The 25,989-nt window shown below is 36.6% G+C and overlaps 1 protein-coding gene across 4 annotated transcripts in view; it reads left to right on the top strand.

The window, feature by feature from the left end:
• The window catches only part of ksr1b (kinase suppressor of ras 1b), a 34,320-nt gene that overhangs the window by 7,333 nt on the left and 998 nt on the right, over positions 1-25,989 (top strand). Inside the window, exons 2-18 of one of the 4 annotated variants that reach the window (XM_046862880.1) lie at positions 1,519-1,659; positions 14,411-14,600; positions 14,987-15,446; positions 17,516-17,664; positions 17,776-17,833; positions 17,955-18,038; positions 18,113-18,168; positions 18,262-18,371; positions 19,227-19,392; positions 19,617-19,658; positions 20,225-20,264; positions 22,870-22,933; positions 23,411-23,832; positions 23,938-24,034; positions 24,117-24,250; positions 24,351-24,479; positions 24,753-24,888. In XM_046862880.1, the coding sequence (XP_046718836.1) occupies positions 1,519-1,659; positions 14,411-14,600; positions 14,987-15,446; positions 17,516-17,664; positions 17,776-17,833; positions 17,955-18,038; positions 18,113-18,168; positions 18,262-18,371; positions 19,227-19,392; positions 19,617-19,658; positions 20,225-20,264; positions 22,870-22,933; positions 23,411-23,832; positions 23,938-24,034; positions 24,117-24,250; positions 24,351-24,479; positions 24,753-24,888 (2,478 nt within the window). Of the gene's footprint in view, positions 1-1,518; positions 1,660-8,210; positions 8,355-13,706; positions 13,864-14,410; positions 14,601-14,986; positions 15,447-17,515; positions 17,665-17,775; positions 17,834-17,954; positions 18,039-18,112; positions 18,169-18,261; positions 18,372-19,226; positions 19,393-19,616; positions 19,659-20,224; positions 20,265-22,869; positions 22,934-23,410; positions 23,833-23,937; positions 24,035-24,116; positions 24,251-24,350; positions 24,480-24,752; positions 24,889-25,989 lie in introns of those variants that run through there. The other 3 variants (XM_046862882.1, XM_046862883.1, XM_046862881.1) reach the window with 3 other exon arrangements.

Below are 25,989 nucleotides of genomic sequence, written 5' to 3'. Positions count from 1 at the left end.
TAAAAACATCTGGCAATATATATTTTCATATTATATATAATATAAATATATAATAAACACATATTTTACAAAGTGTAATACTGCTGTCATTTATCATTTATTCATCGATGATATCAATTTTGTTTTCATATTTTGCAACCTTATTGACTGTGCTTTTGGATTCCTAGTCCTCTTCTAATCATTTAATTGACTTGTTCATGAAGGTGGAACTTTATTTTTTTGATAATCTACATGAAGCGCTGTAATAAGATTTTTCTTGCATCAACTCATTTTCTCACTTGCAGCTAACCACATGTATAGTTTTACTCTCTGTCACAAGCGCGCGCACACACACACACACACACACACACACAACAAGAGCATTAGTGGCTTTCACCCACCATATCACACTGACGTCATTTTTGGGGATTTCCTCAGCTTTGGGTCTCATCGTTATGAGCTGTTCTCATGTTTGATTGCACATAGAAATAGTTTAGGTAAAGATTTTGTCTTGTTACAGTTTCACTGAGTTTTTTTTTATTTATTTTGTTATTCTTTTTGACTATTAACTTGCGTTCTCATTATATAGTTGGAAAAGGGATAACAAGCTTACTCTGAAATATGTGAAGCCACCACACATTTTCAGACTCAATGACATCCTTTCACCCAGACAGCAGGGCCGATTATGCGCTCTCGACCACACATGTCTATGGTATCATCAGATCTTTCAATATAAAATCTCCTGACATTATGCCTTTGTTCCACTTGGGCTTCAGGTTACTACCGGCTGTTTTATTTCTAAATATTTACTGTATACTCTTTGAATTTATCTGGACATGATCACAAGATATCCAATAATATATATTACAACAATTGATTATCAAGGCCGCAGTGGAGGAGCAGGGGTCTGAATAAATGAATTACATTCATATCCTTCTTCATTTTCATGTTTAAATGATATACAGATTTTCTAATTCAATATCAAAATGAAACAATGTAATATGTCCTGTAAATGTGACTGTACACTGAAGTATTTCAGTTTTAAAATAACTTATTGGAGTCATTGTTTGGACCATGGTCACATGTCCAATCATACTCACAGCTGATGATCATGCCTCCAAGGAAGTTTCTGTCATTCTGTCATTTTGCAGAAGTTCTTATACAGATTGACTTAAGCATGTTGTATTTAATACGACTCAAGCCTCAGAAGCATCAGAGAGTTTAGCAGCAGCTAGACGCTTGTAGGGTGTTAAACTCATGACCTTCGGATTTGTTTCAAACACTGAGCTACTACTGCTATACAAACCAGTAGTGTAGTCAAATTAAAAAAATAATGTTGCTTCACATGTGAATTTTTGTGTGGTGTGTTTTTGAGGAAGTTTCCATCTTGCCACATAGACTGAGAGCACAAGTTCCATTCATTCTATAGTGAGTAAACCGACATTAAAAGTAACTATATGCATGAGAGATAAGAAATAATGTTCAGTTTTGGTTCCTCTGTAACTGTTTGTGGTTTATATGTGTGTTGGCCCCCTGTAGGTGAAACTGGTCAAGTACATCAGCAAGCAGCTGCAGTGTAAGCAGAGGGTTCCAGTGTGTGAACGATCGCCAGCCCTCAACACCTACCCTCACCTAGTGGACTGGCTCCATACCATTAATATAAGGCATGAATTTATAGAGGTATGGTGTGTGTCTCTTAATGAATAAATGTACTTTCTTTGTATTGCTCATTTTTCAATTGTTAAAATGTTTGGCTTCTTCCCAACAGTGCATATTATATTAGGAAATGTGTGCTACATGTACTTGTAGGTAATATGCATGTTAAATACAATCTATGGGTTAATTAGCATTAAGCAGTGTCAGATACAGGATTTCCCCTAGAGGGGAATCATGGGGTAGTTACATGACCAGGGGATACACATGGTCTACCCGTGACAGCAGAATACCCAATTCTGCTTTTGCCTTTTACATTAGAAGCAGTAACTGCTGATGCGGTGCATGCAAATCTCTTGTATGTTGTTCAGTATAACCTGCAGTATCCAGTAAACAGTATCGCTGCACTTTATATGCGCTATATTGCTTGTGAATTGTGCTCGAACAATTTCAAAATACAATATGTAGCTCATTTTGTGGAGTTTACATCTATAATTAAATTAGCATATATCCAGTTTCTTAATTTCTCCTTAAAGTATTTTTTTAAATGCTTTTTCTATACAGAAAGTGTTATGATTAATAATTTACCTGATGTAAAAGAATTTTTTTCCCTTTCACTGCCCAGTGGATACTCTTGGATATAGTAGAGGAGCAGATTTATTTAGAAGTTTAGTATCCTCTGCTGATTGTGAGGTGATATGCCATCGAACCAGTTACATATACCAAATTACTCATGTCTTATGGTATGCATTTGAAAGAAAAAAAAAAGAAACTGTTCCAGGCACTGATCCAGCTAAGATGAAGATGATTTCTGGATTGAAAGAATGCAAACAAATGCCTAAAGCAAAGAATCTAGTGATCTATTTCAGGACAGTATTGTGTCTGAGAGTTTTGGATGATATTGTTATTTGTGGTGAGAAGAGCCTGGAGAGGTGGAGGTACACGCTGGAGAGAAGAGGAATGAAAATCATTAGGAGTAAGAGAGAGTACATGTGTGTGAATGAGAGGGAGGGCAGTGGAGTGGTGCGGTTGCAGGGAGAAGAGGTGGAGAAGGTGGACGAGTTCAGGTACCTTGGGTCAACAGTGCAAAGTAATGGAGAGTGTGTTAGAGAAGTGAAGAAAAGAGTGCAGGCAGGGTGGAGTGGGTGGAGAAGAGTGGCAGGAGTGATTTGTGATAGAAGGGTATCTGTGAGAGTGAAAGGGAAAGTTTATAGGACTGTGGTGAGACCTGAGATGTTGTATGGTTTAGAGACAGTGGCATTGAGTAAAAGACAGGAGGTGGAGCTGGAGGAAACAGAGCTGAAGATGTTGAGGTTTTTGTTGGGAGTGACGACGATGGACAGGGTTAGAAATGAGTTTATTAGAGGGACTGCACATGTTGGACGTTTTGGAGACAAGGTGAGGGAGGTGTGATTGAGATGGTTTGGACATGTGCAGAGGAGGGACATGGGGTATATCGGTAGGAGAATGCTGAGGATGAAGCCACCAGGAAGGAGGAAAAGAGAGAGATCAAGGAAGAGGTTAATGGATGGGGTGAAGGAAAACATGCAGGTAGTTGGGTTGAAAGAGGCAGATGTAGAGGACAGGGGGGTATGGAGACGGATGATCCGCTGTGGCGACCCCTAATGGGAGAAGCCGAAAGAAGAAGAAGAAGATTGTGTTAGAGAGTTTTACTAAGGTGTTTTGATGTTTCGAAGGCACCTTTAACCATATACAGATTGTGGGATTGAAGTTCTGGGACTTTAAAAGTGCAAAGGAAGCACAAATGAAAATTTGTATAAAAGATGCATGTTTGTAATTGGTCCATAAAACAAAACTGAGCTCTGACACTTTTCTTAATTGAAATTGTATGTAACTTTTGCTCCCATACAAACAAAGTCCAGCCATAAAAGCTGTGCATGAAAACAAAGAGTGAGAACCATAAAGAGATGGATAGTGCAGGATTAGTGTTGTGTCTGTTTACGCAGCTAGTCGTGTTACATGGTCTCACTGACATTCCAGTCCCCTGTGGGCTCCCACACCCGATCTGACTCCTAATCCTAGAATGTGTGGAGTCAGCCTTTCTGTCCTACATGCTCCGCTTGCTCTATTTTTACACCCCACCGACCCTAGGCTTGTGTGCACACATGACACACACTCAACTGGCCAGAACAGGATTCCTTTGGCATCCATGCTGCCTAGAATATGTTCATTAGATAGAAACATACTGAATAGGTGTGCGAATCGGAGACAACCAAAATACGTGTTAGAGGAAGAGTAAGAGAATTAGAGGGACAACTCAGAATAATGGCCTTAGTTTTTCTCCAAATGTAGGAGGATTTCTAATGCCAAATATGTCATTATCTATGTCTGTGCTACATGTCAGGCACTGGGGTAGAACAAGTTGCACAGGTTGCACATCCGTGTTTTTTTGTGTGTGTATCTATCTATGGGTGTGTTGTCCATGCAACTTGTTCACATGTGCATGTTCTCTTGACACAAGCTGTGCTGAATATAGTAACATAAAAAAGCTTGTTGCAGATTTTTTTTTTAAGCGTAACAAGGGCTCTACTTCTTTTTGGAGCTCCATGATTTATAGGGCATGAATGCATCCATGTTTGGTGGCCCACATAGCACCATTCTTTCTCTGTTAGACTGAGATGAGCACAGAAAGTCACATTCATGGCAGCTAAGATGTTACCAGCATCCAAACACTTATGATGATATTCTCAGGAAACACACAGGAATGTCCTTTGGGGAAAACAAGATCAGACTGGCACTTTGAAGAGAATTTCTCATGATTGTGCCGTTTAAGGAAACGTTTTTTGTGTGTGTATGATCTCTTAGCTAGAAACAGTAGGATTTCCAGTATATCACATCTACCAGGAATTATATCTCAACTTAAGCTCTATAGCTGCTCGACTGCAATGCATGAGTACGTGGGTTTGTTTTTTTGTTTAGTTTTTTCTTTAATCAATAGATTATGTCAGTGATAAATTTTGTTTTTTGGATGTTCCACGAATAACAGATGGCAGGGTGGTTAGAACACAGTTTGTCACTGCAAAGTTCTGCAATTGAGTTTGCTGCAGTAGTAACAGGCATGTGCAACATGCTGTATTCCAGGAAATGAAGGAAAGCAGTTATAACAGTAATGTCATTTAAAACCTCTTTTTCTTGGTTATTATGACTCATGCTTCGAGACTACTGTACGTAGTTTTAATTGCTGTTACTCAAACCTGGCCTTTAAATTTAATCACTAAGGGGACAACTTCAATACTATATATTTATTTAACACAAAAATCACCCAGATAAAGATGCTGTAAAAGTTGAAAAGGTATAGAAATATTTGGCAAAATGAGAAGAGTTAGCCCGTGTTTCACAAGATCAGTTTAATTTTGCTCAGGTGGTGTCTCATGTCTTGATCAAGTGTGCTGATTTAAATGCTACTGTTTGACGGATTTTATTAAAATATTTGGTATCAGAATGTATCTCAATTTTATTTAACATGTCAATATGTATTAATAGTGTAAAAGCCACAGAAGTAACTTTCCAGTATTTTCATATATCACAATGGTCTCATTTAATAATCAGTTCCGTGTTGTTTTTCGTAATTCAGACTATGCTTCATAATACATACACTACAAACTATAAATGTAAAAAGTATTGGAACAGCAAGGGGAAGGGTTTTTGTTATATACTGAATAAAATTGGGCTTGAGATCAAAAGATTTTTTAGCAGAATGTCAGCTTTTATTTTCTGATATTCATGTCTACAGTGAATATAAAAAGTATATACACCCTTATTCAATTTCAGGTTTTTAAAATATAAAGACAGAAATACAATATAAATATCAGACTTGTTATATATTTTATACAAGCAGAAATCCAGAGGAAAAAAGTCATATAAAGAAATAATTGGGAAAATTTTAAATAAATAACCTACAACACCCTGATTGCATAAGTCTGCACACCATTTCATTATGGGTGCTCTAACTGTCACATTCAAAATAAGGCCTGTAGGTAAATGGCATACACCTGCAATCAATTAAAGTGATTCTGATTAAAATTAGATGAAAGTCAGCTGTTGCTGTAAAAGTTGCTTGAATGTTTTAAGTTGCATTCTACTAAATTCCATGGGCTGCACAGAGTTGCCAAAGAAATTGTCAATTGTTGAAAGATACCAATCAGGAGAGGGATATAAAAAAAATATTGAAGACACTGCATGTACCTTGGAACCATCATCAGAACAGAAAAAGTGGAAAAAAAATGTGGCATCACAGAAACATTGCAAAGGATCAGGACGACCAAAATTAATTAGAGGACGAGGAAAAAATTTATAAGGCAGGCCAAGAGGCCAACAGCAACACTCGAGGAGAAATTCACTCCTTAATCACTCCTTGCATGTGACTACCATTTCCTGTATTCTGCACAAGGCTGTGGGGTATTCTTAAAAGATGAACATGCAAGCCCATATAAATGTCAAAAGTTTTATTCAATCCTCCCAAAACCATGTTGGAAAAGGTCTTATGGTCTGACGAGACAAAGGTTGAAGTTTTTGGCCATAATTCTAAAAGTTTTTTCAAAACCCATGCTGAGCATCATCCAAGGAACACCATACAGACAGTGAAGCAAGGTGGGGGTAACATTATGCTTTGGGGCTACTTCTTTTTAGCTGGGCCAGGGGCACTTGTCAAGATAAATGGGAAAATTAATAGCTCCAAATGCCAAGATATTATGGCATAAAACCTTCTGTCCTCTGCCAAAAAGCTTAGCTGAAAATGAAGAGGAATTTCATATTTCAGCATGATGTAAAGCACAAATCAAAATCAACAAAGTTCAGAAAAGGATAATCAAATTTCTGGAATAGCCCAGCCAGAGCACAGACTTCAATCCCATCAAAAACCTTTTTAACTTTACGTATCTAGAGTTTGGAGTTTTATCCCACTCTTCTTTGCAACAAAGACTTAATAAAGGCAAAAGGTGCTTCAACATATAATAGTAGTGAGAGGTGTTCAGACTTAAGCAGGCTTTTATAGGGTTTTTTCTTTATTTAAATGTTCACAATTATTAAATATTTAATTTTTCTATCAATTTTTGTTTGTTGGAAGATCACATTAAAGATTTTACAAGTTTGGCATTTATGTTATTATTTTTGTCTTTAAATTTAAAAAGCCTGACATTTCATAAAGGTGTGTAGCCCTTTTATAGCCATTGTAGATAGATCTAGAAAATGACACTTCGGATGCAATTACATTTTTTTTCGATCAGTGGAGATCAGTCAGACACTGAAACATAGCCTTAACATTAAAAACAGTAAATAACATTTAATGTTTGGTTGCATATCCATTACTTGCAATAAATGCATCCCACTGACATCACCAAACTATTATATTCTTTTTATCCAGGCCTGTACTGTAGCTTCTTTAAGTTGTTGTTTGTTTTAAGGGTATCTTCCTTCAGTTTCCTCTTCAGAAGTTTAATGTATGCTTGATTTGGTTAAGGTATATATTCTTCCGGTTCTGATCTTCGATTGATTATTGTTTTGGAGTTTTTTCATAGCTCTTACAATGTTTCTGTTATCAAATTCTGTTGTTCCGTTGTCTGTTTGATAGCACATTCCAAATGATTGTTTTATTATTATCCCCACAGGTAGCACTCTGGTCTTCAGGTTGTTTCATTCTTTTTAACAGTAAATGTAGTCTTCACAGGTGAAAACCAAGAGTAGATGTTCAAAGGTGTCGAACTGTTAAAACGGTTACTGTAACAGGGCACACCTAGACAACAAGAAGTGCCTATAAGTATGCAGAAACATAGTGTGTAGCATGTCTAATAGTTGCCGGCTAACTGATATGATGTATATTTATTTAACTTTCGAATCATAAATACAGACAAATGGCCCATTCAATGCTTACATCCTGTAGATTCACAGGAAGAAGCACTTCTCTTAAGGAAGGGAGGAATATGTGGTGAAAGAGGGGGGTCTGACCCAGAGCTTTGCTTCCTGTGTTTTAGCCTTCACTCCTTTCCTTTCTTCAGTGGCCTTCTATGGGATCCTGTCATTTACAGCACAAAAGAATAAACCGTGATGAAATGTTGGGATACTTTCTAATAAGAAGTTAAACCAACACACACGCACATGCACAAACACAGTGATTGCATGATTTCAAGGACTCAAACATGTTAATACTTGCGTCATTACACCAATTCGAAGTCAGCAATCTGGTTTGAGCCTGAGTTTGGCGGCAAGTAATTCCCTGCGATGTTCCGGTTGGGTGGAACTATAGTGGAGCAATACTATAGAAAATTGGGTGACCACATCTAACATGAAACATGTGCAATTCACACTCATTGTGTGGTTTAGGTCTGGAGACCTGGAGCCTTACCATCTGGTGATAGGTTTATCAGATAGCTTTATACTATAAGGATTAGGAGTTGGAGAGCGAGGTGAAAGAAATACATTTAGTTAAAAACCCAAATAGGTGATTATCAGGTTTGCAATTGAGACTGATTTGTTGAAAGTCGGAAAGAATACAGAAAGATGAATACATATAGAGAAAAGCATGTTAAGTTAAGGGGAGGGCAAAGCAGAGAAGGAGGGAAAGGTAATTTGGAGAAGGAGGCGGGGTGAGTAATAGCGTGCCGCTCTCACACTCCGGCAAGCTTCTGAAGGGACACAGAGATCTTGTTAACGCCTTTGGAAGATGATATATGGGAAAGTATTATTTTAGACGTGACTTTTTGATGGTAAGTTAATCTTTTATTTGCTTATCACTTCACATCCTTTCCATGCAGCACATGTGAACTCCTGTAGCTATTTTCTACTCTGATATTGTGGTTTCCTGCCTGTGTCTCTCTGGGCTCATAGAGTTTGTGTGCAGTATCTGTAGTAAGCTGTTAACGCTTTGTTTATACACATCATAACCTCATAATGAGGGTTTAGGTTTTTATCGACCAGCCTAATCTGGTTAGTTTGTGTATATCACCAGTATGGTATGACTGGGATCATTCAGAGCAGTTTCAGCCGAAACTCTGTGTCAGGTGGCAAATAGGGAGGAACCTTTATCAGTTGTGTTTGTAGCCCTGACTGTTTAATGATTTGTGAATGGTGCTTTCCTTGGAGCTCATAATTACAGTGTATGTGTGTCAGCAACACACAGTTTATGGGTCATATTTGTTTCCTGGTCTTGTGATTGGTGTTTTCTCGAGTATCATTTCCAATATTACGTCAACAAAGATCATAGGCAGGAAAAACATGTCCAGACACCATCTCGGGGTAGGTATGTGTCAAACCCTTGTATACTCAGCATGTTTTTTGTCCTGGCTTGTCTTTAGCAAATGCAACCTAACACAAATCTTCAGTGCATGAGAAAAAATACAAGTCGCTATGTCTAAGGTTGATGTGAGATGCCCCTTTGAACATTGGTAATCAAACAGTCGTCAAAATATTTTACATTCACCAACTACTTTATTAATAACATCTGTACACATGATCACTTGCGCAGTTATTTTAAAAACAATCATGTTGCAACAGCCCAATGCATAACAAATGCAGATCGGAAAACATCAAGTATATGAAAGGGGAAGAATGTTATCTCAGTGTCTGTTTTTTAGTGCGAGACAAGCTGGTTTGAGCTAGTGTTCAAGAAACTGCTAATCTCTTGGGAGATCAACAGCACAACGGTCTTTTGAGTTTACACATCGCAGTGGTGTGAAAAACAGAAATCATCCAGTGTGTATTATCTCTTTGAACAGAATCAACCTATTGACTTGAGAGGTCAGCTAAGAATGACCAGACTGATTCAAGTTGACAGGAAGTCTGCTGTGACTCAATTAACCACTCTTTTTACTCGTAGTGTGCAGAAAAGTATTCAGAAAATGAACAATACACAGTGGATTAGCTACAATAACGAACTTGAGTCTTCAAAGTGATTTTTCTTCAATCTTTTTTTTCTCTCTCCAAAATGAAAGAGCGCTCAGATTTTTTTTTCACTGACAGGAGTGCAATACACTCTTCCACAATCTTCAAGTCAGTGTGTGTTTTAGGATAGTTGTAAAGAGTGATAATTTGAATTACAATACATTTTCTGTCATCTCGCTGGATAACTAGATTTTTTTTTGTTTGTTTGTTTTTCACACCAGTCTGTGTTAACTCACAAACCAGTTCTATCTGCAAATCCCAGGAGATCAACAGTTTCAGAATTATTCAAACCAGCCCATCTGGCAACAACAACCATGCCATTATTAAAGCCACTAAGATCACAGTTTATTCTAATGCTTAATGTGAATAATCACTGAAGCCTTTGGCTTATATCTGCATGATTTATGCATTGCACTGCTGTCAAATTATTGACAGGTTGGATAATTGCAAAAATGTAGAGGTATACTTCTATAATGTGTATATGTATATTCACAAAATTGCATGAAAACTATTTTGATTGTCTGTTAAACTGATTAAAGACCCATGTTTGTATATATTTGAGTATTAGTTGACATTACTGCAAAGTAGTTATCTTTGACCTATATGCTTTACCAAGTATTGTTTTTGGCCCTCCTGAGTCTTGAATACTGGTGTACTTGTTTCTAGTCAGTTGTTGGAAACAAACATCCTGTGCTATTTGTAGTTTTTAATTCAACATCATCTGCTCATAATCATATTCAACAATTCATTTTTTTTAATGTATGTAGTATTTTTTTCCTTTTATGAACTGCATGCATAGCCATCATGATCTTCAGGTGTTCGAGCTCTTCTTTGAAGGCTATAGTGAGTGTGGATTGTATAAAGTTGGATACACAGACACATTTTGGTATTGAGTGAAAATGCTCCAGTAAACAGGAGCATTTTGACTGGATGTGATGTGGTCAGATAGACCACAGCAATTAAGATCACAAGTTTGGAGTTGCACAGCTCCTACTCTGGGAGGAAATATGTGGATATTTGTATTAGTGGCTAGGGCACATCTACTGGTACAAAACCCATCTGGTGTGCAAGTTTTTATTTATTTTTTAGTTGGCATTAGAGCTATTTCTTGTTTACATTTTTATCTAATAGCACTGAGATTTAGAGCAGGCACATGCTCCATGTCTGTGCTCCTCGTGGTATTTTCTGACCATTCTTAATGACGGAAATTTCCATACTGATTCCTGAAAGAGGGCTTCCTGTTTCTGTGAGAAATGTGTGTGCATACTGAAATCTCTACCCTTTGTCTTTAAGTAGGTGGTGTTTATTGTTGATTTCTTTCCCACACTCAACAGAAACGACATGCGTGTGTGTATGTATGTATATATCTATGTATGTATGTATGTATGTATGTGTGTGTGTGTATATGTATGTATGTATATGTATGTATGTATATATATATATATATATATATATATATATATATATATATATATATATATATATATATTAGAGGTGTAACGGTACACGTAATTGTACCTAAATCTTTCGGTACAGGGCTTTATACAATCCTTTTTACATGCTGAACAAAGTTAAAATCCGAGTTCCCAATGGAACGTATAAAGTGGTGCACCACAAGTTTGTTTAGTCTCTGCCTTGCACTTTGAATACATTTTTTACAAACATACACAACAATGCCAGGGGTATAAAAAAGAAACTAGAGTAAGCGTAGTGTCACTGTGGCTACTCACTCTGTACTGGAAATAAGATTTGTTTTGCGCATGCATGAAAACATTAACGAATCCATAGCAATATCTTTAGCCGCTAACCAAGAGGTGGCTAGCGGCTAATGCTAGCGCTATGGATTCTTTAGGGTTTTATATACAATTTCAAGAATTTTTCTCAAAAGTAGAAAATCCTGACAATTTCACATATCGAGTGAGTGAATAAATAAAGGATGGAAGAAATTAAGACATTTGCTAAAGTGTGTGTGTCATATCTTTAGAAAATGTAATATTTAATGTAAAACACACACTTCATTTATTTAATTTTATTTAATCAATTTGTGCCAATTTAATTGATTACTCAATGTAATCAATATAACGAAAGTAGATTGCATTAATTTGGTTTATTATTTTATGTATTATATTTATACATTTTATTAAAATTGTAAAAAAAAAAAAAAAAAAATGTTAACTTTAAATGTTGATCACAAATGTTTTCAATAATAATAATTAAAATTGCATTAAAAACCCGACAAGCAGTTTTGTTTGGCATTTCTTTTCCTAACTGTACCAAAATTGAACTGAACCGTGACTTAAAAAACAGAGGTACATACCATACTCTTTTTTTATTTTATTTATTTGTTTTTTTTTACAGCACTTTGTATAACCATAAACACTGTATGGACAAAAGTTTGTGGACGCTTGGTCATAAAATTTGTATGTACTTTTCAGACACTCTATCCACATTTAGTCCCCATTTGCTATAATGACTAACACTCTTCTGGGAAGACATTCCAATTGATTTTGGGGAGTGGTCAGATCAGATCAGATTTCGGCTCATTTAACCACAAAGGTGTTAGTAAAGTCAGGTATTGATATAGGGTGAGAAGGCCTGGAGTGCAGTCAGAGTTCCAATTAAACCCAGGTGTTCAATAGTGATGAGGTCAGAGCTCTAAAACAGGCCACTCAAGTTTCAACCCATATAAACAATATCTTCATGGGGCTTGCTTTATGCACAGGGACATTGTCATGCTTTAACATGTTTGGGTCTCCTAATTCAAGTGAATGGAAAATGTACTGCTACATTCTGTACAATTCTGTGCCTCTAACTTTGTGGTAACAGTTTGGGGAAGACCCACATATGGCTGAAAAAAGTCAGGTGCTCCAATACATTTGTCTGTAGAGTATATTACAGTACTTAACTATAAAACCTAATGAAAATAGAAAGCATTTGATCTTGAGGAAAGATTTTTGTGCAAAGATTTTTGGTGCATACCAGGGGTTTAACGGTACACAAATTCAAGTTTCGGTACATTCCTCGGTTTTTAAGTCACGGTTCAGTTAAATTTTGTTACGGTTAGCAGGGAAAAATGCAAAACATAAAATGAAATTGCTTGTCTTTTATTTATTTATGTAGTTTATTATTATTTGTGATTATAATTGTGTTCAACATTTAAACAGTTTATATTTTTTAAAAGAATTTTAAATAAAATGCCTAGTTGCTTGAATATATAAAATAATATTTATAATATTTTCTGAAATTAAATTTGAAAAAAAACGAATTAACGCTATACACGTTTTTATTATATTGATTAAATGGAGTAATCAATTAAATTGCCACAATTAAATTGATTAAATGAAATTTATATAAATGGAGATTTTTTTACATTTTAAATGTACATTTTAATTAAATACATGTACTGTTACACCCCTAATGCATACTGAAGTACAGTTTGTTTTTATCTCTAGCGTTTACTCGGGGAGAAAATTTCTCTCAGATCGGACAGTATACCTTCTGTCTCAGTTAAATGGCAATTATTCACTTTCACTTTCTTTCTGAATGTCTGTGCCACAAGCATGGCAATTATTTAAATAAATATATTTAATTATTTAAAACTGTAACTTTGTAAAGAATAAAACACGTGATAAAAATAAACCCAATGGTTGTTGTGATGCAATTGCAAAACATCTCAAAGTGAACATCCCTTATTGATTATTTAATAAAACCTCAACCTAAAGGCCTATGTTTTATTTATTTATTTAGTTTTAGTTAATAAGATGAGAATACAGATTGTCTTTCTACTGAGAAAAAAAATTCCTCCTAGTCGAAACCTAAAGTGCTGACACTGGGGATTCCTTCTAAAATGGCTAAATTAACATGTTGGAGAAAACATTACCTTAACAATTCTAGTTTTGTAAAAAGCCTTGCATTTAATACTTTCCATTAAAGTCCCTGGGTAATGTGTTGCTGTAGAAATGAAAATGAGTTAGAAAGAGTGCACTAACATATCCTGTGGTTTGCCCTACAGATGGTTCTGCTGTCAAGATGAAGTTATCAGCAGGTTAATAATGGTTTCAGCTGTATGAGTTTTATCACAGAGATCTTACTGACCACAAGATAAGCGATAGAGTCTATGCTACAGTTTGTTTGTGTGTGGTGGCGGGTGTATGTGTGTGTTTGGTGATGAGCTGACGCCAGCAAGACGCCGGGACACAGGAATGTAGTTAATGCAGCGGAGCAGAGACAGACACGGTGAAAGACCGATGGGTTACCGGAATACTGCTAACTCTGTGTACTGTGCCAGCAGCCTGAGTGGCGAATGGGGGACTGGAGGAAGGACCTCCACCTATGGTAGACGTTACTGAATCGCTCTTTATCAGCACAGAGAAAAGACCTTTCTCTATCTCTTTTTGGCCACACAGAGGGAAAATGCTCAAAGGGAACCTTGTTGATTTTAGTTGGCAATCCTTTTTTTCTTTTCCTTAAAGGATGTTGTGGGTAAGGGAGATATAGTGACTATTGCTTAGTTGCATCAGTTATCTGCTGGATTTAGACCTGAGGTCACTGAGTGACAGAGATGAAGAGAGTTGTCCATGCTTTTCTAATCTGTCACCTTGCTGATGGTTTAACTCTCATCCTCTTCCTGTGCTTTGTTCTCTTGAATCATGATGATTACTTTCAAGTTGCTTGCTTGGCAGAACTGGATTTAGAACAAAGCAAATATTCATTTAAATAAATATCTTATACATATATATATATGTACAGTGATATTTAGAATAGGCTGGATTTTGAATTGGTATACGTAAGGTGTGTATTATATGCTATGTGTTATATGTACAGAAATTGAACAGAAAGGTCTCACTTTTTTGTTTATTTTATTTTTCTTTCTTTAATGCAGGTAGTACCATTGAATCTGTCTCTAGATGCATTGCTACTGATGTCCAGTTCTCAGATACAGGAGACCATGAGGAAACTGGGCTCCAGTGCTGATGAGTGCACCCGCATCACTGCTGCCCTCTCCTGTCTCACAAGCCCCACCACCTCCATCTCCTCCATATCCTCCGCCTCAAGCTCTGGGCCATGGACAGGTGGGTCCTCCTTGCCATTTGGTCTGCTACAGATATCTCGTTGGACACGTGGTATCAGGATATGACAAAAACTTGAATATATTTCAGTTAGGAATTGAATAGCAAATACATTTCCATAACTTCAACTTCTGAAGTAAAATTTAAAAGAACTGCAGGAGTACTAATTATTATATAATAGAAAATATGTAGGGATAAGAGAGTGTCTATGCAGTTGTCATCTATCACATATTCTACTCAGCATTCTCTGTTATCTCAGAAAGAATATGTCCGGCTCAAAAATATTTAGATGTCGCCTTTTTAATGGATCTGCATATTTTATTGCCTGTGCACATCACTGCTAAGTTTTTGGGTTAGTGATTTATGTTCTCTAACTTTGGTGTCAATAGGACGGGAGCTCAAAGATGACGGAATTCCCTGGATTGTAGAACCTGCTCTCTGTGACATTAACACTTCATTCTCATCGAAGCAGCTTTCCTGCTCCACTCAAAGCCCACAATCCTACAGCCCAAAACCAGCCATTCGGGTTCCTTTAACCTCCACGATGCCCGGCACCCAACGTTCTGTCTCTGTTTCTGCTGTAAGCTCTCTGGACTGCCCAACTGGATCCTATGTGTCCCCAATGTTGAACGGACTAGCTGACCCTTTCTACTCCTCACCTCAGATGCTACGGCACCCACTGGGACATGTATCAACTCCGCCCCCTACCCCACCCACCATTCGGAACGAGCTCCTGAAACTCCCTCACACACCACCACCACCATCCAAATTGCGCCAGCTTTTCCCCACCCTGCCTCGCAGCAAGAGCCACACACAGCTCGCTAACCGCATAGAGGAACCTGCACACAAGTAGGTGCAACTACTTTCCAATGAGTATATTATGAATCTTAGTTGAACTTAGTTGCCATTGCTTACATCACTTGTATACTTTCTTCAGTGAGCCTTTACTGAGAACGAAAAAGAAAGTAAAACAAAGTGCCCTGGCCCCGGAAGCTGATCATAATCAGAGCTTGTAGCCAGACTTTCTATTGGTATATTCAACATAATGTATATATATATATATATATATATATATATATATATATATATATATATATATATATATATATATATATATATATATATGCACACATTATTTTATATATATATATATATATATATATATATATATATATATATATATATATATATATATATATATATATATATATATAAAATATATTGCTGCATGTAACCCAGACATTTGTGTTCGCAGGAAAGGAACCCTTCTAAAACATTTATAATTTAAAACTGTCTGAATGCAAGAATTTGATCCTAGATGATACAGTTTATTTAGACACCATAAATAGAAACTCATTGAAGAAATTAAATTTTTTTTTAATTAAAAAAACTTTATACAAAACCAGGCATATTAAGATGTGGCCTTTCCACAATGGAAATAGCAATTTCCACTTCTTTAAAGAAGAAAAAAAGGATAGCTTGTTCCATTTGTAAATTGAACATCTAGCTTCCACTGAGATGTAAACAAGGGACACTGATGCCGTCACATTTCATTTAATGCATTAAAATATTATTGAATGCTATACTACCCACTGGAGTGCTATACTAGACATTTCTATCTCATAAAACATGGAAGGTAAACATTTGCTAAGAAAACTGTGTCATGATCTCATAATGCAGTAAAAGTTTTATCCTATACCTTAAGTGCTTCGATTTCTTTTGTTGCTGATAATCAAATAGATTATTTTTATTCATCTGCCTCAGTGAAATACAATTATAAATTTAGTATAATGCCATTTATGATACATGATTTATGATGATTAAGATAAACTACTGTATTTTTTCGGACTATAAGCCGCTACTTTTTTCCCCGCGTTGAGTCTGGGTGAAGGGAGAGCTCGCTAACTCCAGTTACAACAGAAATCCTATAAGCACAGACAGGTTTCCAAAACTCATGCTTTTTTATTTTTCTTGGCAACAGCGTTATGGGTTAGTCAAAGAAACTTGAGAAATGAGCATCAGAAAATAATGAAATATTCCTTGGTCTTGCACACATGCAGTAATACCAGAAAAATGTGGCGGCAGGCTATTCCAGAAATGCCACTCTGCTCTTAAAGGAGCCACAACATATTTCACCCGTTACACCGTGTAACAGACACTGTCTTTCGTTAAAGCCTGTGTAAAGTTCATTAGTTTCAGTGTAGACACCTGCGGCTTATAGACATGTGCGGCTTATTTATGTTTAAAATAAAAATCTTTGTCAAATTCAATGGGTGCGGCTTATATATGGCTGCGCTTAATAGTCCGGAAATTACAGTAATTACATATATTATTTGTTTGTTTATTTTCGTTAATAAATAAAAAAAATAGCAGGTAAAACCTGGATATTATCATTAATACTTTTAATTCCGCTTTCATTGCAATGTAAACAATGGTTTATTTTGACAATTAAGTTCTTTTCACATTTCCTCTTGACATTTTCAGGAAGCTCACTGTAGCACAGTCAAGAGTGTGTCCGACTCATATGGGCTAAATATTGCTCATGCTTTGTTCATCACCACAGTGCATATTCTCACATTACAGCCAGTGAGCATAATGTCATATGGGTGCATCATAACACACTCTTGGTGGAATGCTAGAATCCCCACCCACCCATGGGCACACCTACATTCTGCATTTCTCACCAGTGTCATACTGAGGCCATCCTCCTGCCTGAAGTTCTAAAATTGACTATTCAGTCTTGTATCACACGATGCCATTTTCTGGTTTTAAAGCTTCACGTATTCAACCGAAACAGCATTAGTCATCAGTTTCAACTCATTTCTTTTGTATTTCTAGCTTTACACTGGTCAGGGGTGGGGAATTGTAAGGCATAAGTTCTAATGCATTCATATACATCTTTCTCCTATGTTCCACAGGAATGTGAAGAAGAATAAAATGCTTCCAAATATGCATGTAAATGTGCAAGATGTGAGAAACGGCTATGAGGATTCACCCTCACGCTCACCACTGCTCTCTGTGCCCTCTCCCAACACACGCGTTCATGTGGAAAGTCCAACACTGACAGGTAGATCCACTTCTACTTCTTGAAGCCTATGGAAGGCAGAGTAGCTTGTTAGCATATTGGATTCTATTTCTGTTTTCTGCTTATTCTTTGGGCCTTTTGTGATTCTGTTAGACAAAGGAAAATCTCCACAGACTGTGAGGAGGGATTATGGTCTTACAATCACACATAGGTGAGAATTGAATTGTTGCTTTTCCTATAATACTCCAGTCTGTTTTTGTATTTTTTATTCATCCTTTATCAATTTTATTTTCAGTTTAGCAAGAAACATATATATTTTAATATCTTCAAAGGTTTTCCACCAAGTCATGGTTCTCCCAGACGTGTGCAGTGTGTCGGAAAAACATGCTCTTTGGTGTAAAGTGCAAACACTGCAAGTAAGTCACACCACAGGTGCCCTAGCTTTTGAATCATGCCTCCATATATCAGCTAATGATTTTCGCATCTTCAGGTTAAAGTGCCACAACAAGTGTACCAAAGAAGCACCTCAGTGCCACATAATTCCAAGTGGGTGTCATGTAACTTTCATAATAATTCAAAATACATTTTATAATGCAGTGAGCAGTATTTCAAGGATTACTTTTGTTTTGTTTTTTCTAGTTTTGAAAATCAGAAGAACAGAGTCGGTTCCATCTGACATCAATAACCAAGTGGAGCGACTACCAACAACTACACAGTTTGGCACATTACCCAAGATTTTAAATAAAAAGGCAAGAGTGGCACAATGCAGAAATAAATCATTCTTTATAAGCACATTTCAAGCATATTTGCATACACACACACACACACACACACACACACACACACACACACACACACAAGATGAACTGTTTTTTTTTTATATACATTTGAGACATTCAGGTTGAAGATCAAAAGGTAAATCTGTGATTTAGTCATCAGATCAGAATTTCAGCTTTCATTTCCTGATATTTGCATCTAGCTGTGCTAGACGAATTAGAACTTAGTTGAACATGTGAGTGTCAAGGGTTTCTTTTTTCCAACAGTTAATAGATCTTATTATCTATTCTTGCTTTGAGCCAGACATAATAATTCATATAATACATTTATGTAACAGATATGGTAGGACTTTATAGAGAAATACATCATTTAGGAAAGAGATTTTCCTAAAGAGGTTTAGGATAGATGCTTTCTTCTTGCAGTTTCTTTGTAACATGACAGTTACTTTCCACAAGCCATTTGACTACTCAGGACAAAGGGAATTGGACTGACTAACACACACACCCACACACACACACCCACACCAAACTCATTGTTTGCACAAAATTGCTGCTATGTGTTTGCATTTACATAATTTTCTTCATATGGAAAAATAATTGTCATATGGAAAATAATGCACCATCACAAATCTACTGTACTGGTTGGTGCTGCAGTGTCACAGTGTCTACTGTCTCACTCTTGTTTGTTTTTTTTTTTTTTTTTTATTAAATGTTGCCCACTTGCACTTTATGAAGTGTCCTAGTTAGTTTCATGTAGTTCTGTGTTTTGTTAGGTTTTTATATATGTTGTCTTATGTATTATAACAGAAATTAAATTGTCCCCCTTAGGATCTTCCTCCACCTGTCAGTCAGCCAGACTCCAGCAGTAACCCCTCTTCTACCACCTCCTCCACACCTTCCTCACCTGCCTTCAGCTCAAGCAACCCACCAAGTGCCACTCCACCTGCAAACCCCTCGCCCAAAGGGCCCACTGATGACCGTTTTAATTTCCCAGGTCAGCGAATAACACTAACACTAATACCGCCCTGTAACCTTTCAATAATCTGCAAGGATTTTGAAGAATGACGTCATTTTGTATAGTCTACACTATTAATCTTTATCTTTTAGAGGCACAGTGAACTAAACATGAAAGGTCTTTCTCTAACCGAGCTTTCTTTCCTTACATTTTGCTTGGGTGATTTTCTTTTTTACACTGTGATCACACTGCGGTCACACTAGCTTCCTGCTATTATCAGCTCAGACAACAGTTTATCTTCCCTGGTGAGTTAACACTGTCTTTATAACTCTGTGTTTTTTCAGATCTTTCAGACTAACAAGTCACTGCAAAATAATATGATTTGTTGGGTTTCTACAGTTTATATACCTACAAGCTTTGCAAAACAACAGTGCTTTTAATTTGTGTGGTTTCTAACGTCACCTTGTGGACACTGGAAGCATTGCACTCTTTGCTATCTTTGCTCAAGACTGCACACACACACACACACACACACACACACACACACACACACACACACACACACACAAACACATACATACGTTTTTTTTTTTTTACAGTAAGTGGAAAAAGAATTCAACACAATGTAACCATTATTCTTTCTACATTGTACCTTGTCATCACCTGCAAAAAGTAAAATCCTAAGCAGTTTATATTTAAAGTCCTGTCAGATTGTTTGAAACATTTCTCGATTTTCTGGTTTTAGTACATTTTTAAACTAAAACTTAGGATGAAAAATCATAGTTTACCAGGTTACACTACTATCAGCTATATAGAAATTAAATACTTTTCTGTGATGTCTATAAATTTTTGTGGCTCAATTTTCTTACAGATATATCAAGTTCTCAACATCAAGATGGCCATGACTCAGGGTAACGCATCTTATGCTACTGTTTAGACAGAGCTCTATAGAACAGTGTTGGGCTGTGCATTTGGTACCTGGGCCTTTAGTGAGGACTTACCCAACTTAATCCACCTCCTAATACCACCACTATCACGTCGCAATTATAGAAACCATCTATACAATACAAAAACACAATATAACAACGCATGGCATTACAGAGAGAGAGGCGTTTTACATATGGAGGGTGAATACCATTTTACTAAAGCAACCTCCAAACCTACAACTGCAACTGTAGCTAGCTGCCCTGTGAAGCGAATATGAAATCTGATTGGTTAAAGAAACTGACCCATTTCTTAGGGAGACAATGGTAAAAAGACCAGCAGTACAGACTTTGTAGGCCCTGGGAAGATTAGATTGACATAGAAGCACATGCTGAAATCTGATTGGACAAAAAAATCTAACATCCAAATACACGTACTGGAAGCAGTGCAGGCAAGAAAACACTACGAAATAAAGAGAATAAACTGTTTGGAATAGATTAATACAATTTCATAGGACAAAAATTACAATTTAGGTTGTAAATGTAGGTCAGTGATCTGATAGTGTTTAGGCCAGCAGAGAAGGCTTTGCTGGCCCTGATCGCCCGCCACTGCTATATAGAGTACATGTTATACTACATTTATACTTAAACCATCCAAATGTATGAAAAGAAACAATATGGAATTATGTAGTTAACAAAAAAGTGATAAACAACCCAGAATATATTTTAGATTTTAGATTGTCCAAAGTAGTTACATTTAGCTTTTAAGACAACTACAACTACTGTACAATTATATATTATGGCAAGAAACACTTAGTTAATTAAATAGAAAAGACTGAAATGATGGTCGGTCTAAAAAATCTCTAGGACTTTTGATGTATTCCCTAGTGTAGTTGCCAAAACCATTAAACACTATGATGAAAGTCCAAGAGTTACCTCTGCTGCAGAGGATAAGTTTATTAGAATTACCAACCTCAGAAACCGCTGATTAACAGCACCTAAGGTTAAAGCAAACATGAATACCTTTTAGAGTTTAAGTGGCAGACATATTTCATCATCTACTGTTAAGAGGATGAACGTCATGGTAAAAAACAAAACAAAAAACAATGCTTTGGAATAACAACAAGCAGTTTGGGCCAAGAAACACAAGGAATGGAGATTAGGTCAGTGGAAAACTGTCCTTTGGTCTAAGTTGTCCAAATTTGTGATAATTGGTTATAACTACCTTGACTTTGTTAGACAGAGAGGGTGTATGGACAGTTCCTGAACTGTGACACATAGAGAAGGAGTTATGATGGTTTGAGGGTGCTTTATTTTGCAGTAACATGCTATCCCATTTGGTTTGCACTTAGTGCGACCATCCTTTGTTTTCTAACAGGACAATGAACCCAAAGTGAGAGAAAAGCAAGAGTGTGCAAAGCTGTCATCAGAGCAAAAGCTACTTTGAAGAATCAAAAACATCAAATATATTCTAGGTTATTTAACACGTTTTGTTGACTACATTATTCCAGATCATGTGTCATATTTTCAGTGTATTCAGTATTAATATACAATAATAAAAAAAAGAAAATCCACTGACTGTATATACACTGTATTGCTAAAAGTTTGTGGAAACATGAACTTTCCTGCCATATGTGGTTCTTTTTCAAACTGTTACCACAAAGCTGGAGCTGCACAATTGTATAGGATGTCTTTGAATGCAGTATTATAAAATTTTGCGTTCACTTGAACTTGGAAACCGAAACCTGTTCAAGCATGACAAAGCACCTGTGCGCAAAGTGATCTCCATGAAGATATGATTTTTGTGGTTTGAAGAGAAAGATCTCCGATGGTGTGCGTTAGAGCTCTGATCCTCAACCCTACTAAACACCTTTGGGATGAATTGGAACACTGACTGCACCCCCGGTCTCCTCACCTCACCTACATCAGTACCTGACTGCCCTTGTGGCTGATGAACCTCCAAATCTCCACAACCACACTCCAAAATCTAAAAAAAAATTGAGGAAATATTAAGAGCAAATTGGGACTAAATGTGGAATAAAAACACATACCATATTTATGACCAGGTTCCCACAAACTTTTTGGCAAACTTTTTTGGTGTGTGTGTGTGATATATATATATATATATATTTATATTTATATATTTATTCACACAAACACACAGTGCAACCTCGATACTCGCAGGGATTACGTTCTATGACCCCTCAAGAGTAACAAAAACTCTCTTCAAAAAACTTTTTATTGTTCCTTTATCAAGGGGAATTGTACATGTACTGTAAACACAACAAATATTTGTGATAAATGTTTTATTTACTCTTTTAAATGAATAATACAATAATAAAACATTTTTTCAAACATTTTTATGTAATTTAGTAGTACAATGTTGAAATGTTACTATTTTGAGCCACTAGCCGCTTCTCGCAAAATATCAGATTTATCACGAGTTACTCTTAGTCCTGTTCCGAATGAAAAGTCGGGAGTGTCATGAGTGTCAAGGTCCCGAGTATCGAGGTTCCGCTGTGTGTAGTAATATATAAAGTATAAGAAAGATGGAAAAAGCTCAAATGTTTGACATATCCTCTCCTGTTTTCAGAGAGACAGAGCACGTAGGTAGTGAGGTGATTACACCAACAGTGAGGCAGGAAGACACAGCTGTGGTGAGTATGCCAGACAGAATGTCTCAGAACTTCAACCACAGACTATTTGAGAAATGAAACAGGCTTTAAAATTCATAGATTTTGAAGGATGATTTAGGATGTCCAAGATTTCATTTCTCTTACAAGATACAATTATCTTACTATTATCATATAAAAAAAACAGCTAAAATACACCTGATACAAACAAGACTAAAGATTGGTAGTATTCTCAATTCTGATGATGACCAGAATATTGCAGCTTGAAAAACCTGTTTCTGTCTTAAAGACATGACCTCTGATAGATGACTTCAGACTTGCACCCATATTAGGGCTTGCGATGACTTTGTCTTGTATAATACATAAGGGTCATAATTTTGAGCATAAATATCACTCATTTAATTTGTTGTGTAGATTATTTTTGCTCAGTTTTATTAAAACTGCAAATACTTTTTTATTCTAATATCCCATAACATTTTTTTTACTTTTTCCCTGTTCAAGAATGATGAGGTTGATAGTAAAGGAGAAAAACAGGAGCAAGAAAGACAAGACGAAGCTGCTTCTTCTGGGGAATCTGAGGGTGAAGAGGATGAGCTGGATGACTTGCCCAGCTGCACGAGACCCTGGAAGGGGCCTATCTCACGCAAGGTTAGCCAAACGAGTGTGTACCTGCAAGAGTGGAACGTTCCCTTCGAGCAAGTAGAGCTGGGGGAGCTTATCGGGAAGGGGCGCTGGGGGAAGGTGTACCGCGGACGTTGGCACGGAGAGGTGGCTGTGCGCCTGCTGGAAATAGATGGAAATAATCAGGACCACTTAAAGCTTTTTAAGAAGGAAGTGATGAACTACAGACAGACTCGTCACGAAAATGTGGTGCTGTTTATGGGAGCCTGCATGAACCCTCCTCAACTGGCTATCATTACAAGGTGAGTCTAGGGCTTGAGGTAGGCACAAGAAAGTTTGCAGTGAGATGTCCAATTTTCAGGGTTCAGTGATGTTTCACTTAATTCAGTCTGCTGCTTTTGTTACAGTTTCTGCAAGGGGCGGACACTGCACTCTGTTGTCAGAGATTCTAAAAGCTCACTTGACCTCAATAAGACCAGGCAAATCGCTCAGGAAATTGTAAAGGTAATAATTGTATTTATTTAAAATGTCTTAGATTATTGTTTGTTTCATTTAGCATAATTCTTCTTATGTTTTTGTCTGATAGGGAATGGGTTACCTCCATGCAAAGGATATCGTGCACAAGGATTTAAAATCCAAAAATGTGTTTTATGACAACAACAAAGTGGTGATCACAGATTTTGGTTTGTTTGGGGTGTCTGGAGTGGTGCAGGAGGATCGGTAAATAACTTTATTCGTCAACTTGTCATTAAGTCTTTGGAAATGTGGATGTAGTAATCAGTAACTCGGAAATGTGCGTCTCTTGTATGTGTGTTTAAAGGCGAGAGAATGAATTGAAACTGCCACGAGGCTGGATTTATTACCTGGCTCCTGAGATTGTACAGAGGATGTGTCCAGGAAATGATGACCGCTTACCCTTTTCTAAAGCCGCTGACGTCTATGCTTTTGGGTAAAAACAACTAATGCTTTACACTTCCTACCTTTTAACATATAGCTGTATTTCGGTCAAAGAACAGAGGACAAAGCTCATGAAGATGGCTGTAACAACTTTTACATCACTTGTAATATTATTATTTAAAAATAGGGTGGATTGCTATGAACAAGATTACATTTGCACCCCTCATTGCAGAAACATTTCAGTGTATGATGTGTGTAGTGTAAGCTATGAGTACTAGCACTAACTTCAACCTTAAGGCTTTGTGTTTGTGTGTTTATCTCCCAGCACTATCTGGTATGAGCTGCAGGTGAGAGACTGGCCTATAAAAACCCAGCCACCTGAAGCTGCTATCTGGCTGCTGGGTAGTGGAGAAGGCATAAAGAGACAGCTTGCCCAAATCAGCCTGGGCAAGGAAATCACAGTAAGCATTCTTTAGCATTTTATCAACAATTTGCTTTAAAGGAAACTGGATTTTAATTCGTTATGCCTTACAGAATCTTTGACAAAATTCTTGGCCCAAACCGTACATTCATACGGCAAGAATATACATTCATGTACATAAATATTAGCGCATAGACAAACTTAGTGCTTTTTCAGTTATCTTCCACGTGATATTGGAATAAACGTTAAAAAAGACTTTAAGCTCTAATTCGGATTATATAATTTACAACCACATCTGGTGAAAATTTCTAGACTTTTCATATGCCAAATGTTATACAGTGGTTTGTCAATATCCAAGACCTGAATGCTCCATGATGTATGGTTGCCATCTTAATGACTTATAAAGACATGCACAAAAGTTACCCTAGTGATTTAATAAAACCAGTTCAATTCCAGGACAAATGATTCGCTGACTCTCCAATTAAAATATTATGGCTACCAGTGTATTTAGCACTTGATTTATCCAAGTTTTTCCAAAATAATAAAGATAATTTCAAAATAAAGACCAGTTTCACAAAATGCACTGCCTGAATGTTACCAGTAGTAAATAAAAATTATTTATTGCCATCATGTACTGTAGTCAGATGAATATCTTTTGGTCACCACATTTTGATCAGCCATATCACCAGCATGTTTGGTGACAAAAAGTTTCAATCCATATCCAAATAATCTTGGTTTGTTGTGTCAGTTAAAGAAACACGAAATCATTATTTTGCAATGGCCAACTCAATCTCCAGATTTAAACCCTAATGAAAACGTGGTCTGAACTGAAAAGGAAGGTCTGTTATCTTTATACTTAGAAAATAACGGATGTTTATTAAATGTTCTAAATTGAACTTTTATGTATCTCCAACCATATTAAACATTGAATGGAGTAAAAATCACAAGATATTAATATTAACACAAGTTTTGCTTGTGTTTTTTTTATACGTGACATTCGGCTCATTTTCCGAAAGAGTGCCAATAATTCTGGAAGGTAGTAATGTGATTCAGTAATGCACAAATTCATGTTTTTTGTTTTGTTTTTTTACAGTTATTAATCAACTAAGATTAGACATATAGTCATTAGTCATATACTGAA

Source organism: Silurus meridionalis, chromosome 12 (genome assembly GCF_014805685.1).
Source record: "Silurus meridionalis isolate SWU-2019-XX chromosome 12, ASM1480568v1, whole genome shotgun sequence".
In the NCBI taxonomy this organism is placed as follows: Eukaryota; Metazoa; Chordata; class Actinopteri; order Siluriformes; family Siluridae; genus Silurus; species Silurus meridionalis.
Note: the sequence above shows the minus strand (reverse complement) of the source record. Positions and strands in the feature narration are given on the sequence as shown.